The following is a 14,420-nucleotide window of genomic DNA, read 5'->3' as shown; positions in this document are numbered from 1 at the left end:
ATGAGGCGTGCCTGGTCCGTGCCAGCTGGCACAGCCGTGCCTGGGGAAGCGTCCCTGGCAGCTGAGCAGTGGGGACCCAGCCTGCCCAGCCAGCGGCCACCTTCACCCTGGGTCTGGCTGGGGAGGAGAGGGCTCTGCCTCTCAGAAATGGAGGGAAGAGCAGGAGACTTTGCCCAGCTGAGAAACAGAGTCCAGATGACAAGAGAGAGGGGTGAAAAGCACAGGTCTTGGCCGTCTTTGCCAGCAGGGAGGCACCGGGCTGCCCGGCAGTGTGCCAAGGCGGGGGTGTGGAGGGAGCCCTGCCCTGCTCTGGGATGGCGGGCCCCGGGGCAGCTTTCACAAACAAGCCAGGGCTCTCCGTACCGGGGAGTAGGAGAAGCTGTCGCTTCAGAGAGCATGAAACCGGAGGGTTTTACCACTCCTGGGTGAAGCCCCAGCCTTGAAGTGTGTCCTCAGATTGTACTCCCTAAGGGGGTGGGTAGAAGGGTGCTTTTTAATATGGACTGTGGTGTAAGCCGTTCAGGCCTGCCCGATGCCATGGCTGACCCCGTGAGGAGACAACCCTGCAGCCCAGTGCGTCCTTCCAGCTGGACACCAGCCCCTCAGGTGGGCACCATGCAACGGCGGCCATCTTAGGCCCTGCCTCAGTGCCCAGCCAGGTGGAGGAGATGTCTCCTCAACCTTCCCCCCCAGCCGAGGCCCACCACGGGGCTGGGGTGCTGCTGGTGCCAAAACCGGGGGGGGCAGCGCCTCAGGGACCCCCAGGGCCGCCCCTCTCCGCCGCACGAGGCGGGATGGAGGCTGAGGCTGAGGGCGGTGTTGAGAGGGGCATGGCGGTGGCTTCTGCCCAGCGGCCCACGGGACCCCCGGCTGAGGGGAGTAGCTGCCGGATGGAAACCCCGCAAGGCTCCCCTGCAGCCCCTGGCAGCGCGGGGAGCCGCCCTGAGTGGAAAGGGGCCGGTCCCGAGCTGGGAAGGAGGAGAAGAGGGTGGGTCGTCTCGCCTCCTGTCAGCCTCCTCGCAGCCATCTGGCAGCGCAGGCAGCAGCCGCAGGCAGCGGGGCTTTCCTCTCACCTGCGGGGCAGGGAGCCCCAGCCAGCGCTCCCCTCCACCATGATCCTTTGGCTGTGGCTCTGCTGGGGTTTCTCCACCTCGGCGGGGCAGCCTGACTCGGAGCTCATGGCGAGGTACCTGGAAGAGGAGCTGATGGCAGACTACAGCATCATGGAGCAAGTAAGTTTTAAAGCGGTTGTTGTTCAGGAGCATCTGGTGGCCAGGGCTGGCTTGTCCCCTCTTAACCATCAGCACTGAGACGCAGGGCAGTCTGTTAAAACTGCACTGATTGCACCCGTTCCTGCAGCGTGCCCATGGCTGAGGCAGCAGCTCAGCTCCGTGGGAGGCTGCTGCCACCGAGCCAGGCAGCTGTTGGAGGTGCTAAGCTAGGAGAGCACCGGCACCCTTCCATTTGGGGTTCTACTGCCTGGCATTGGGTTCAAAGCTGACATCCTGAGAGCTGTGCTAACGAGGCATTTCGCAGGGACAAGGGAGTTAACGCAGTGTCCTGGCCGCGCGCCAGTCTGAGTAATTCAGAGTATTTCAGGCTCGGAGGAAAGATTTTCTGCCTATGGTCTCAGTCTTACTGTACTTGATTTTTAACTCATGCTGGATGAAATGAACCACATGAGTTTCAGCTTGTAAAATGCTTCTTGACCAGGAGAGAAAAAAAAATATATATTCTGCAAGTGAGGGCTGTTGTGTCATTGTGTGGCTTAGATTTTCTGGGGAAATAGGGTTGAAAGGGTAATGAACTTCTTGCAAGTTATCAAGAGAGTTTGGGTGGTGGTTTGGAAGGCTGTGATTTAAAAGGCTGAGCTTCAGATCAATGCTCACATCCTTCAGGCCATACCAGCTATCATGTGTGACTTTGGGTCACTTAGAGCATCAATCAGTTATCTAAATTTGATCAGATCTGAGAGGCTCTGTAGTATCTGAGATAACCCATGTAGGACCAGCAGATACAAGGCAGGACCTATGGAAGACCTGTGCCTTGCTGGAGGCCAGGTGGGATACCCTAGTGTGTCTGAAATGTCACTAGATGCCTGTATTTGGCATCTTCTGCCATACAATAAGCAGGAAGAGTGAGACCCTTCGTATTTATCTGTACCTGTCTCAGAGTTGGTCATTCAGTTGCTCATCCCACCCATGATAGAATGGGAAGAATTCCTCTCCAGAAGTGTCCATCTCTCTCCAGTACGAGGACCTCAGCAACTTGGTTGTTGATCCTGATTACTGTGAACACATATTGCTTCTTGGGGAATTCAGCCACAAACCAACATTGTCTTGCAGACCCACCTGTCCAAGTGGAAGAGAATATCTCCACCACTGTTCTGCCAGTGGAGTGGTGTCTGGGAACACTCACTCATCTGCTTTAGGGGGAAAATCAGTTGCAAAGATCAAGCAACTGGCTCACAGTGTTGAAATAACATGGCTGATCTTGCTTGAGGCAAAAAAGGGTGTTTTCACAGGAGCTGTGTTGCTGGCAGAGGAGTGGCAGCAGTAACTTCCAACAGAAAAGCAGTGATGTATAAATAGAAGTGGTGATCTAGTCCTCTGGGACAGCCAGATCTAGAAGAGGACATCTGTCCATACTCACTGAACATATAAGCCAGGTTAAGAAAGGGCAAGTGCTTCCCTAGATCAACATATATCCCCTATAAGCAAATCTCTAACTAATTCTGGAGAGCATATAAAGCTGTATTTAACTGAAAGGATCTTCCTACTCAAAGGCAAGTGCAGACACAGGTCTTTGCAGGATCAGTGTATTTGCAATGAGTGTGGATTACTTGTTGGCTCAATCAATGATTGACTGCTCTGCTAAGGTAGTTGATAAGGTGGCTAGTTATTACCGTTGCACTAGAGGTAGTTCTTCTGGACAGCTCCTCCCAGGTAGTTGGGTTACCACTGCCCAGTTTATTCTCTGTATACCATGTTAAGACTAGCAGATGGCAACAGCTATGGGGTCGCTACTAGCAATTACTGGGCTTTAATGAGTGCTTTGGAAGGCCTTAAAGATAAAGGTTGATAGGAATTTTGAAATTGTTCCATTAGATGATGGAACCACAGCAGGCTCCCGAGGTGCTTTACTTGCCTGAGATAATATATTCAGACAGAAAGTTTCTTCCAAAATTTAAACTTCAGAGAATCCCTCTCCTCTCCTCTCCTCTCCTCTCCTCTCCTCTCCTCTCCTCTCCTCTCCTCTCCTCTCCTCTCCTCTCCTCTCCTCTCCTCTCCTCTCCTCTCCTCTCCTCTCCTCTCCTCTCCTCTCCTCTCCTCTCCTCTCCTCTCCTCTCCTCTCCTCTCCTCTCCTCTCCTCTCCTCTCCATTGAGAATTTCCTGAGGGAGCTGTTTTTCCTTCGTTCTAATTTTAAAAGATGTTGGCTAAAATAATGAAGAAGGAAATAGTAAGGATTCTAGCAGAGGAGAGTGTTTGATTTCTCCATGGGGCTTTCCTTAGCTTTGCAATACATGACATAAACAGACATGAAATCATCTCTTTGGCAAGAGCTGATGTTATTTCAGTGTAAATCAACAGAAAGGGCAAGTCAGGTAAAAAAATGTCATTGCATTCCTCTGCTCTCTGGAGTTTCACCAACATTTTAAGAAGTCACTTGGCTTCCCTCATTGACAAGAGACTTGTACTCTCTCTTTTGGGAGGGATTTGATTTGGAGATGTTGCTAAGCTGAGACTTACAACATGTGCAGGGGAAAAGTCAGAGGAATTGTTGTGAAGAGCAATACAACAAGTACGATTGCGTTGTCATAGGTGAAGCACTTCATTTCATAATAAATTCATAATAAAATATCTTTATTCCCTTTTTGCACGCAACTAGTGCTTTTCTGTTGCTGTGCAATAAATCCACAGTACCTGTGCAGAGTTTTTAGGCACCAGATCTGCGGTTGAGGTAATATCAATAAAGCTGAAGCTGTAACATTAATTTGTACAAGTCCTCCCTTGGAGCAGGTCCACACATGCAGCAGAATGGGGTTACGCTTGCTAAGCTGCACCACATGGGTGCAAGGTATTAACCTGGACACTGCTCAAGCTCGAAGCAGCCACACTGTGCTGAGCTGAGGACAGCCTCGGGTGACTGGGCTTGTCGTGCCCTCAGCCCTCTCCCTGCCCAGTGTCTGTAACCCACGATGAGCGCTGAGTGCTCTTGCATGGATGTAGACCACTTCTGGACTGGGGAATGGGCTTTGGCTTTTACTCGCCTGAGGATGTAGAAGGGTCCTGCATGACATTTGATGAGCATTGTGGACCTTTTAGCAGCCTTTCTCATCATGTGCCATATACCACACAGTGGGGCAAAAACAGTGACACAGAGCCTTTGTGTGACTCCATAGGAAGCTATAAGGGAATACACTTCCAGGGCCAAGACACAGCGTCCAGGGCTAGGGCTAAAGGCTGAGGTTCCTGTCTTCATATAGAGGGTCTCTTGACAAGTAGCATCTGCAAAACACACAGTACCTCCTCGCCTGTGAGAGCCACATTCCACTGCTGAGCTTTGATCAATGGGTCTGTTAATACAGAAGAGATTTAGGTTTTAATTTTAACCAGAGGAACATTTGAACCTGGCCATGGTTGATCAGTCACACAAACCTGTGTCTGGATTTAAACAAGTGACATGTCTTCTGTAAGTTGACTAGGCTCCATTAACTCCCTTAACTCTTTGCAGGTTGCACGCCGTGTTCCAAGACAGGCCAAATTTTTGCAGAGGCTGGTATGTATCACGCTGTGTCTTTATTTTAACTCATGGGAATTGCACTTGCTCTGTGTACGTGTGTGTGCACATCCCTGTGCCCAGGAATGAACTATGTCAGTGGGAGATGGTAGGGTGAGATTTTAGGTAAAAAAGAAAATCTTCATTTTGATCCATGCAACAGGTACAGGTTCTTCTACTACTTCCCAATATATTTTCTCAACCCCAGACTTGGAGAGAGAATATCTAATGTTACAAACCTCAACCATGCAGTGAACATAAGCCAGATGAAATCTCATTGAATTTGAAGAGAAAGGGAGAGTTTGCTTTGAAATCTGAAGATCTCAGTTGTTCTCTGTTGATGCAGAGGCCAAAATTTACTGATGAAAGGAGAAAACAAGGAAGCCAGTATCCTTCTTTCGGCATGGGAACCTAAGCTTTAAGATGTTTACCTGCAATTGTGAGATCTACAGCAGATCTGTGAGATCTGGCTATATTTCTGTGCTGAGAGTTGCACAGCTTAGATCAAAACTTTGGCTAAAGAGGCAGCCAGTGAAATTGTTGTTCATGGCCAGATATTTTTCTGGCTTTTCTGAGGTATGGGGGCTTCCCAGCTGAGAACTGGAGGAACTCATTTCACACACTGAGCAGCCATCACATGTTGATAGCTTCTGGTCCCTTTGATCTTTGACAGATTTGAATCAGCAGCCTAGAGGAGAGTAACTCTCAGTCTTATTACCAGTTTATTACTTGTAATCTGAAAATACTGTCAATTTGTTTTGATGAAAGCAACTGATAAAGGTAAAAACATGGAGTGTATTTCATTGATCTTCAGATCTCTTCTGTCTTTCCAAACATTTGATATAAACAAGCATAAAATCATTTGTTTGGCAAGAAAATTTCAGCTCCCAGTTCATCATAATCACCAGGACACCTTCATAAAGCATCCAACCAACCTGCCTCATAGCAGTGTGCTAATCTGCTGCCTTGGTATTCCCTAGCTTTCTTTTTAACTGGGATAATAAATCACAGTAATAATAATATTAAACAAATGGTTTGTTTTGTTTTTTCCTTTCTGCTGCCTCTCATCTTCTGAAGGCCTTAATAAAAAGTGGAGAAAACAAACAGGCATTTGCGCAGCTGTAAGTCAGAGCATCAGGCGCTGATGGATTGTGCAAGAGCTCCAGGGAACGCACAAGAATCGCAGACTGGAACTTGGGCTGCCCGCCAAGCCTGACCTAGCAACCTGTTTGGAAACTGCCTCTGCCCCCACCGTTTACATTTTCTAGATACAAGAAATGGTAGATCCCTTCCATGGATGGGAAGATGAATCAGTTCTTTCATCCTCAGTTGTATGTGATGCCCTTTTTCAGTGTTTGCTTTCTCCAACAGCAACTCCTATCCACCAGGAAGAGGGAGAGGTGTTTAATGTCTTTTTTTCCTTTGGTTTTGCTGTTCCTCGGTCTGTGAGGATATCAGAGCTGGAGCTTATTCAGTGGGATAGAGAGATATGACAGAGATCAGTTGAAGCCAGCAAATAGTAGATTCAGAAAAAAACCCTAAGCAATGTGGTTCTTCATATAAAATATCGTTAAGCTGTGGAATTCCTTGCTGCAAGGTGTTGGGGATGCTAAAAGTTTACATGGATTCAAAAAGCAGCTGTCTGAAGTTGTAGAAGAAAAATCCACAGAGGTTTACTAAGCACAGAAATACCACCCTTGGGTCAGGAGTTCCTTCAGCCACAAATTACTGAAAACTGAGAGAATATTTTGGGCAGTAACAGTGCAGGTTGGACTGATTTTACACTCTTCTCTAAGCATGCACTATTGATCTCTGCCAGTGATAGGCTATAGGGTTAGAATTGCTTTTGTTCTCACCCAGTACAACCATTCTTGTGTTCTTGTCATTACAAGGGTAAGTCCATGTCCTCTGTCATATTCTAAATACCTTCTGACTTCAGACAATTCCATCATTGCATTCACAGTGTTAGACTCAGTCTCAAATTTGTCACTGCAGAACCACCTTGTATCTCAAATAAAAGGCAAAGGGCTTGATCCCTTTTTGCTGTTGAGATGTCCACCATATTTGAACCCACAGCTTGCAATGACATGCAGAACATGGGAGTGGATGCAGGACATCTGGAACCAAAGAATTTGCTGTAGCTTCAGATTCTTTCTTTTACTTCAGTTATTAAATCCTCTATATCTCTTGCTATGCCACAGGTAATTAGTGGTATGGAAGACTGAGTAAAACATCAGCTCATTATATCTGGAAACATTCCTACAACACTACTTCTGATCAAAACTCCCCATCTTCTCCACCTTCAGGATAATGAGACTGGAAAGCCATGCCTACGTATCAGGGAAGTTCCTAAGAACAGCAGGATCTAGTTCTAATCAAGAGCAATTGAGTAAAAGCCACTAGTGGCCTGAGGGGGAGACATTAGATCTGAGCAGGTGTGTTCTAGTCTAGGTCCATTGCACTGAGCTGCCTGATGAATACGGTGAGAAGAATCACACCTAGAAATGCTAATTTCTTGCCATTGTGCTCCAGGTGAGCTGAGCCTGTGCTAAGCAGGAGGATCACGGACACAGAGCACATCACACATGCTCCAGCTGTTAAACGTATCTACCACGACTAGGTTCAGTTGGGACACATTTATCAGAGTCTTTCCAAACCTTGAAAATGTAGGCAGGTGGGACTTTATTTCCAAGTCTGTTGATGGTTTTGTGTTTGTTTCCAGTGGACCCTGATTCTTCCATTTGCCTGGAATTCACTAGCCCAGCAGCTTGGTTAGCTGGATGCTCACTTATTACTGCTTCTGATGCCATCAGCTACTGCAGAAATGTTCCTGTTTCATACTTATTCATACAAACACTTGCTCTCTTTGTTAAGCCATTTGTCTAAATGTTTTTTGTTCAGAAAAAAAGCCTGGAAGTGCAGCTGAAGAGCATATTCTTGTCTTATGTGGCTTTTTATCAAGATCAGTAGGAAGAGTCTCAGTTTATTTGGTTTAGTGAAGTTGCTCTGTATTTGCAATGTATTTTACTCTTTAGTGTCCTTCTGCTTTTGAGGGTTTGGTCTTTGACTGTTTAAGGCAACACACAGAATTTTTTTTACATGGATTGCTTATGGTTAAATACACCGAAGTCTTCCAGGAAGAAAACTGTTGATCTCCATGGAGATGTTGCTGTCAAAAAATCACGTTAGACTGAAGAAATGCTCCAACCCAGGACTTGTGCACAAAAACACATTCCCAAGAAGCAGAAATTGGCTTTCTATTGCTACATTATGTGTCATTCATTTCAGTCTCTGTTGCTTCTCTGCTGGAAGGAACCCAGTGTGGGCTAAAAGGCTTAAAATATTTTGCCTGAGACATCACAGTGTCAGTGTTTCTTATTAAGTCTCTTCCAGGATGGATTCTCAGAAGTGGAGGATTCAACCCACTCCATTGACAGCAGTTTTTCTGTTTACATAACTTATGGATCTCATTGTGTGAATTTGAAGATGCTGCTTCATACACAGTGATCTCAGTCTTTCAGGAGGTCTCACATCTGCTTTTGTGCACAGTCCGCAGGGAAGTTTCTCTGACATCAGTTCTGGACCCTATGGGGACATATTTTGGGCTTCTTTTCCCAGGCCATAAGGGACTAATCCTCATCCTCTCACATGGTCAGAGTTGAAGGGTGCAATTTAGGATATAAGTGGATTTTGTCAGTGTGTTTCACAACATAAAGGCTGGCATAATCAGAGCTCTCGTCCTTCCCGGAACCTTCCCAAGCATTGGAGAATGACTGTGGCCTTTGCTTTTGTGCGTGAACAAAGGCAGTGCCATGTTCCTGGTTTACTTTTTGCAGCTCACTTGAAATTTTGAGGGCAAGCCCACCTTGCCTGCTGTTGACTGTTTTTCATAGGGGAATCTAATACTCGTAGGGTGGTAATTTGCTTAAGCATATTAAGTATTAAAGCCAGTGAAACACTGAAGGGGTGAGTTACATAGCTGTCAGTGTTAATAGGTAACCTTTTGATACCTGCAGGAAACCAGGCCTCGGATGTCCGAATTCACTGTGAGATCCACAATCATTTCTCGGTATGCTTTCACCACGGTGTCATGCACAATGGTCAACAGCGGATCTGAGGCACGTGAAGGTGTGTTTGAGATGCAGATCCCAGCTGCAGCCTTCATCTCCAACTTTACCATGTAAGTAAGTAATGCTGACAGTAGGTGGACAATGGTTCTCCCATCCCACAGACAGCTCTCTCAGATTTCAAAAACTGGCCAATCTGTAGTAGGACTCTATCAAGGCCTTTTTTCATTTCTTTGAGAAAAATGAAACCACACACATGATATAATCCATCCAAGATGGGTCATGGCCCCAAATCACAGAGCAAGTCCTTGGATGACAGAATGCTAAGTTTCAAGTCCTCAATGTACATGGGGAAGAAAATTATTCTATTTCCCATCTGGGTCTCTTTTAACAACTTCCTTCTCCTCCTCTCTCTTTGATTTGGACCAAAAAATCTCTCCCAGCCCTCAGAAACTTTTCCAATTAAAGTTTCAGCAACACTGGCACACGATAGTTATCTCACCTAACTGACTGTGGTGCCTAGAAAGCTTGTTGTTGTTCCAGGTTCTCCATACTGGCAATGGAGGAGGAGAGTCAACTCCAACTAGCAGAAAGGTTCACTTGCTGCTGGATGTGTTAGTCATTCTCTGCGGATAATAGCGCAAGTAGAGGGCAATCAAACTCATACTGAAATGACTTACTAAGGAATAAATTAAGCTCTTGGTTTCAAATATATGTTTGGTTTGGTCATGCTCAGATCCCCTCTGTGGGTAGATATTGGGGCCACAACTTTGGACCTGACCATAGCAGATAGGCAACCAGCTCTTTTAGAAAGACTTACATTTGGACTGAATAGAAGGAAAAACAGTCTTTTGCTATTGGCCAGCCAAAATGTATGTTAAGGGCTGTTTCCTTATCCATGGCCCTGTAACTCATTCCCTGGGAGAAGCATTTTAGTTAGGGAGGCAGCGAATTGAATGCAGTCATCCTGAATATTGCCATGTGTATTGACACAGATGGTGGATCTCAGACGAGGCAGAAAAAAGTGCTCATTGGGATTCTTGGCAATTGCTTTGCTTTCTGGTTTGCATCCTTATGCTTCAGAGATTACCTACTGAACCAGCATTTTAGAGACATAAACTCCTGGACTAAAAATGTACTCTGCGAGTATAATCAGCTAGGGAACTTCTAAATTGGCTTCTTTCTCAGTGACTCAAGTGGACTCTGGGTGAGTTACACCAGCAGCACACTGAGCCTATTCACATGTGCTTGGTCTGTGAACCCTTCTACAGCAAGCTGTACAGCTGTCACTGTATATGGGTGCAGAGTGGTCATGCTGACATCTCTGGTCTCTCCAGGAGCATCGGCAACAAGACTTATTATGGGGAGGTCACAGGGAAAGAAAAGAAAAATAGCAGTGATGACAAAGCAAAGCACAAGAAACCTCCGAGCCCTACAGACGGAAGGTAAGTGTTATGCATTTGTCTGTGTTCTGCGAAGCAACATACTCTCCTCCCATCTTTATTTTGGCTGCTTTGGCATACCCATCCATGGATTTACAGGAAGAATGAACTAAATAGAATGTTATTTACACTGCCTGGTGTCGTTCCCATACTCCAAGTCATGTAAAATTGCCTGTTGCCTTTTCTACCCCTGTTACACAACATTTTCGTGTCCAAGATGATCCAGGATGTACTTGAGAGGGAAAGAAATCTTGTTACTTCCTGAAAAACAGTCAGAAAAATTAAGGCACACAGAAATTCAATGAGTTACAACTTCAAGACTACGAAGTTAGTCAGTGGTAGAACCACAGGTAGTCTTTTGCAATCATGCTTGCTTGCCCTGTTTTCAGCGCTTGGCTGTGTTTAGTCCTCTTGGCCAAGAGAGCCTCATCCCTTTAATAATCTTAAAACCTGTATGTTCACCTGAATGTACTTCTTCAGCAGCACTATGGGGTATTTTCTCCCTTCTAATTTTACACAAATAGCCCTCAAAGATACGCACCGTTGGATGGATTTTGCTGCTCTGGAAAATCCTGCACTATTCCCAGTTACCTGGGACAGTAGCACTATTTCAACATGAACACATGATCAAGAACAGCTAAATAGACTATGATTTTCAGACCTGAGAAATGATGAACTGCGGGGATGGAGAGGTCTGACAGAGATCCGAACTCATGAGTGGTATGTGGAAGGAGAATAAGTAATTTTTATTTTCTGTCTTTCATACAAAAAAACTAGGGAAAAATGAATGAAATTATCAGATGTCAGGTTCAAAATGGGCAAAAAAAGGTATTCTTTACATAAATTGTGTTTCTTGCCACTAGAAATTGTAGATGCTAAACTTAATGTGTGTTCAAAAAGTGAGTAGAGGAATTTTTGGTAGGAAAAATCCATCAAGAACCTTTAGCACAGGATGCTGTCTCAGGATCCAGACAGACTGGCAGAACCTGAAAGAGTTCTATATTTCTCTTGTCCTTCCCTGTTGCATCGTCTTCTGTAGGAGATTACTGCCTGTCATTGTTAGACCACAGGTATGACCCAGAGATGTCATTCCAACGGTCCTAAAGGCATTAAAAAAAAAATCTTTTATATGTGTTAGAGAAATTGAAGTCTCGAATCCTTTTCAATACTCACTGAATTGTGGGCATCACCAAAATTTCACATCAGTGAGTTCTGAAGTTACCCCTACATGGCATTAAAAGTTTCCATTCTTGTTATGTGATTTTTTTATTTTCCCTTCACAAATAGTAGTGCCTGGCATCACACCAGTGCCTGGTAGCTGGACACTACAGTGCACTGTATGGGAGGCAGAGCATCTCAAGTTATCTCTGTTTAACAGAAGGGCAGCGGAAGCTGAAGGTGGGAATTGATCTCACTTCAAACTAGAGAACAGAAAGCTGACTGTCAGTTGTATGCTGGGTTACTGATGGCACACTGTTGTCAACTGGAAGAAAAGAGTCCTTTTAAAGAAGTAACCAGTGCTGGAATTGTCTTAAGGGACATATTTCTCCCCGTTGAGTACGTAGCTATAAACAGCTATAATGTTAGGGAAAAGGAATTCCTTGTACTTTGCTTAAGATATTGCAATGAGTCAGCAGTGGTGAAGTCAAGAATTAAATATGGGTCCTGCAAATCTTATGTGTAAGAAAACAAGAGACAGCCTTTCCTCTGGCCCTGCTCCATGTTATACATGTCTGTCATATACCTCTCTGTAAGAAGTCATCTCGTCTAGTAAGACCTTTCTTCCTGTGGAAACCTCCTACATGCCCAATGCTTTGTGAAGCATTAGGATGTTTTCTTTCTTGCTGGTTTTGCATATTCAATGATAGGAAATACTTCTATTGGACCAACAAAATCCAGATTCATCATTCACTGGGGGAGGTGTTATGTGATGTGTATGGGGTTTGAAGGTGTCTTTGGATTTTCCTTCCAGGGAGAACGGCTATGAGACATTCAAAGCTTCTGTCTTCATTCCTCGAAAGATGCAAGCCAAGTTCCTCCTGCACTATGAAGAGCTTTTGCAAAGGCGACTGGGAAAATATGAGTATACAGTCAGCATCCGTCCCCAGCAGCTGGTGGGGAGGTTACGAGTGGAGGTGAACATCCTGGAGAACTCAGGCATAGTTTCACTGGAAGTGCCTCCTCTTCGAAACAGCAAGCATAGAGGCAATGGGAGAGTTGAAGGTAAGGAGACATTTTATGACCCATGGTTCTGTTACTCGTGGGGCCTTAATCGCTTCTCAAGAACTGGACTGGCAGTGCTGGGAGTTCTCCAAGGCAATCTTGGGTAACTGTGTAGACTGGTGTTTCATCCACCTTCCCTCTGCTCTGAATGAGGCATTAAACAAGGTTTTAAAGCAGCGTTTTTTTAGGATCAAGACTGTATTAGAAACTAGAGGACACATCTCAAGAAGACAACAAGAAAAATGAATGCTAACAGCTCATTAGACATAAATTATTCTGGCAAATTCCAACGATTACTTTATTTAGAAAGATACTTTTTTTACTTTCCCTTCTTACCTCTTGCTGTACTCACTGTATGACAGGTACATTCCACCCCAGAGGTGGCTGCATTTGAGTGACAAGCAAGTCTCTAAGCATTGCAGACCATCAGCAATTCCTATTTAGAGATCTCTCATTCACTGGCAGGGCAATCTCCAGGTTCATAAGAGCTGGTATAATGGCTACAACGTGAAAGGGATTTCAGGATTATGAACCCTGTGTAGTTCAGTGTCGGGAATTCAGTCTTACCATAAAGGCTGATGGCTTTTGTTCTATTTTCTATAGATGACTGTGTCTATGTGGTATCTGTGCATAAGCATGTGAGAACTTTGAAGCTTAATGAATGTAGGGCTGATCCCATTCAACTCAATAGCATTTTTTTTTGCTATTGTCTTTACAAGCTTTGAACTGGGCCTTCAGGCCTTGTGCTCAGCATTTGAGCAGGCTCTCCCCTGGCTCCACATGTCCTGGGAACTGTTTATTTTAAGTGAATTGTTTTTTTCATCCATCCATGCCAAGGCAGATAGGAAATCCTGCATTTTAGAACATGGGAAATTCCAAGATGAAAATCCATGTTTTGCCAAAGCGCTAAATGCAGTCCAAGTATCTACTCTTACCCCCAACTGTCCTCGCTTGCTGTTTGGACAGTGTAAAGGTATTTTTTCTAGTGTAAACTAACACTGAGGAACACAGGATACTGTGATTGCTACATGTTGACAAAAAACCCTCACCAAAAAAACAGCGTGAGTCGGCGCTGGAAGTAGGATGTGGAGTCCTGTGGGACTTGATCCTCAGTTACTCTGACATAATGCCAGCAAAATCAGTGGAGCTGTTCATGTGTGCCAGGTAAAGACCCTAAAGCATGTGAACATGGAGTTAAACTGATTGCTCAGTGTGATCATACTGATTTCATCCAAATCACGTTGAAATCAAGGCTGCCAGTGACTTGGTCTAGCTTCAGGTCAAGCCTTATACAACTAATTAATCTCTCTGTGGTACATCTATGCACTGTGTGATAAATGTGCTCTGCCCTTCATCAGGAGGAACAGGAAACCTTTTTCACTTATCAGGGAGTATCATAGTGGATTGTGGTATATGATTTCCTGCAAAACATCTGGCATTGATCAAGGTTAGAGACAGGCTAAGCAGAGCAGACACGCTGTTGGTCTAGTGCAGTATGGAAATTCCTATATGTAAATGACATACAGGGAAAACTCTTGTAACGTGCTCTCCAAATGGCAATCTGTGAGCACTGATCATTCTTGGCACTGTGCTTCAGATTTAAACAGCTCATATAAAAATAGGCCCAAGCTCAAAGATTCCATAATCCTCCCTAGCCAGAAAAATGTATATAAAATAGATGTCCCATTTCAGGATGGGTAAAGCAACTGAAACTCAGACTCCCCGTGTTTTATCCTTGCTCAGAATTCAATTACAGACCCTTTCTATCTGAAATCACCCTATACAGCTGTGAAAACTGTTCACTGTGATGAAATCACTGCTATGGAAGTCACTGAAATGTCAAACACACTTTTGGGGTCCATCATGGGCAGTCAGGAGTGGGTTGGGTCTCTGTCAGATCAAGTCTTC

General features: G+C 45.0%; 1 protein-coding gene across 1 annotated transcript in view; it reads left to right on the top strand.

The window, feature by feature from the left end:
* Positions 1 to 901: 901 nt before the first annotated feature.
* Positions 902 to 14,420, top strand: part of ITIH5 (inter-alpha-trypsin inhibitor heavy chain 5) — a 49,808-nt gene continuing 36,289 nt past the window's right edge. The window contains exons 1-5 of the mRNA XM_075720562.1: positions 902 to 1,232; positions 4,736 to 4,780; positions 8,797 to 8,960; positions 10,185 to 10,292; positions 12,262 to 12,512. Of these exons, the coding sequence (XP_075576677.1) occupies positions 1,113 to 1,232; positions 4,736 to 4,780; positions 8,797 to 8,960; positions 10,185 to 10,292; positions 12,262 to 12,512 (688 nt within the window). The 5' untranslated portion in view covers positions 902 to 1,112. The remainder of the gene's footprint in view (positions 1,233 to 4,735; positions 4,781 to 8,796; positions 8,961 to 10,184; positions 10,293 to 12,261; positions 12,513 to 14,420) is intronic.

The sequence above is a fragment of the Pelecanus crispus genome, chromosome 1 (assembly GCF_030463565.1).
Source record: "Pelecanus crispus isolate bPelCri1 chromosome 1, bPelCri1.pri, whole genome shotgun sequence".
NCBI lineage: Eukaryota > Metazoa > Chordata > Aves > Pelecaniformes > Pelecanidae > Pelecanus > Pelecanus crispus.
The sequence above is the reverse complement of the archived record's forward strand: the minus strand, read 5'-3'. Positions and strand labels throughout refer to the sequence as shown.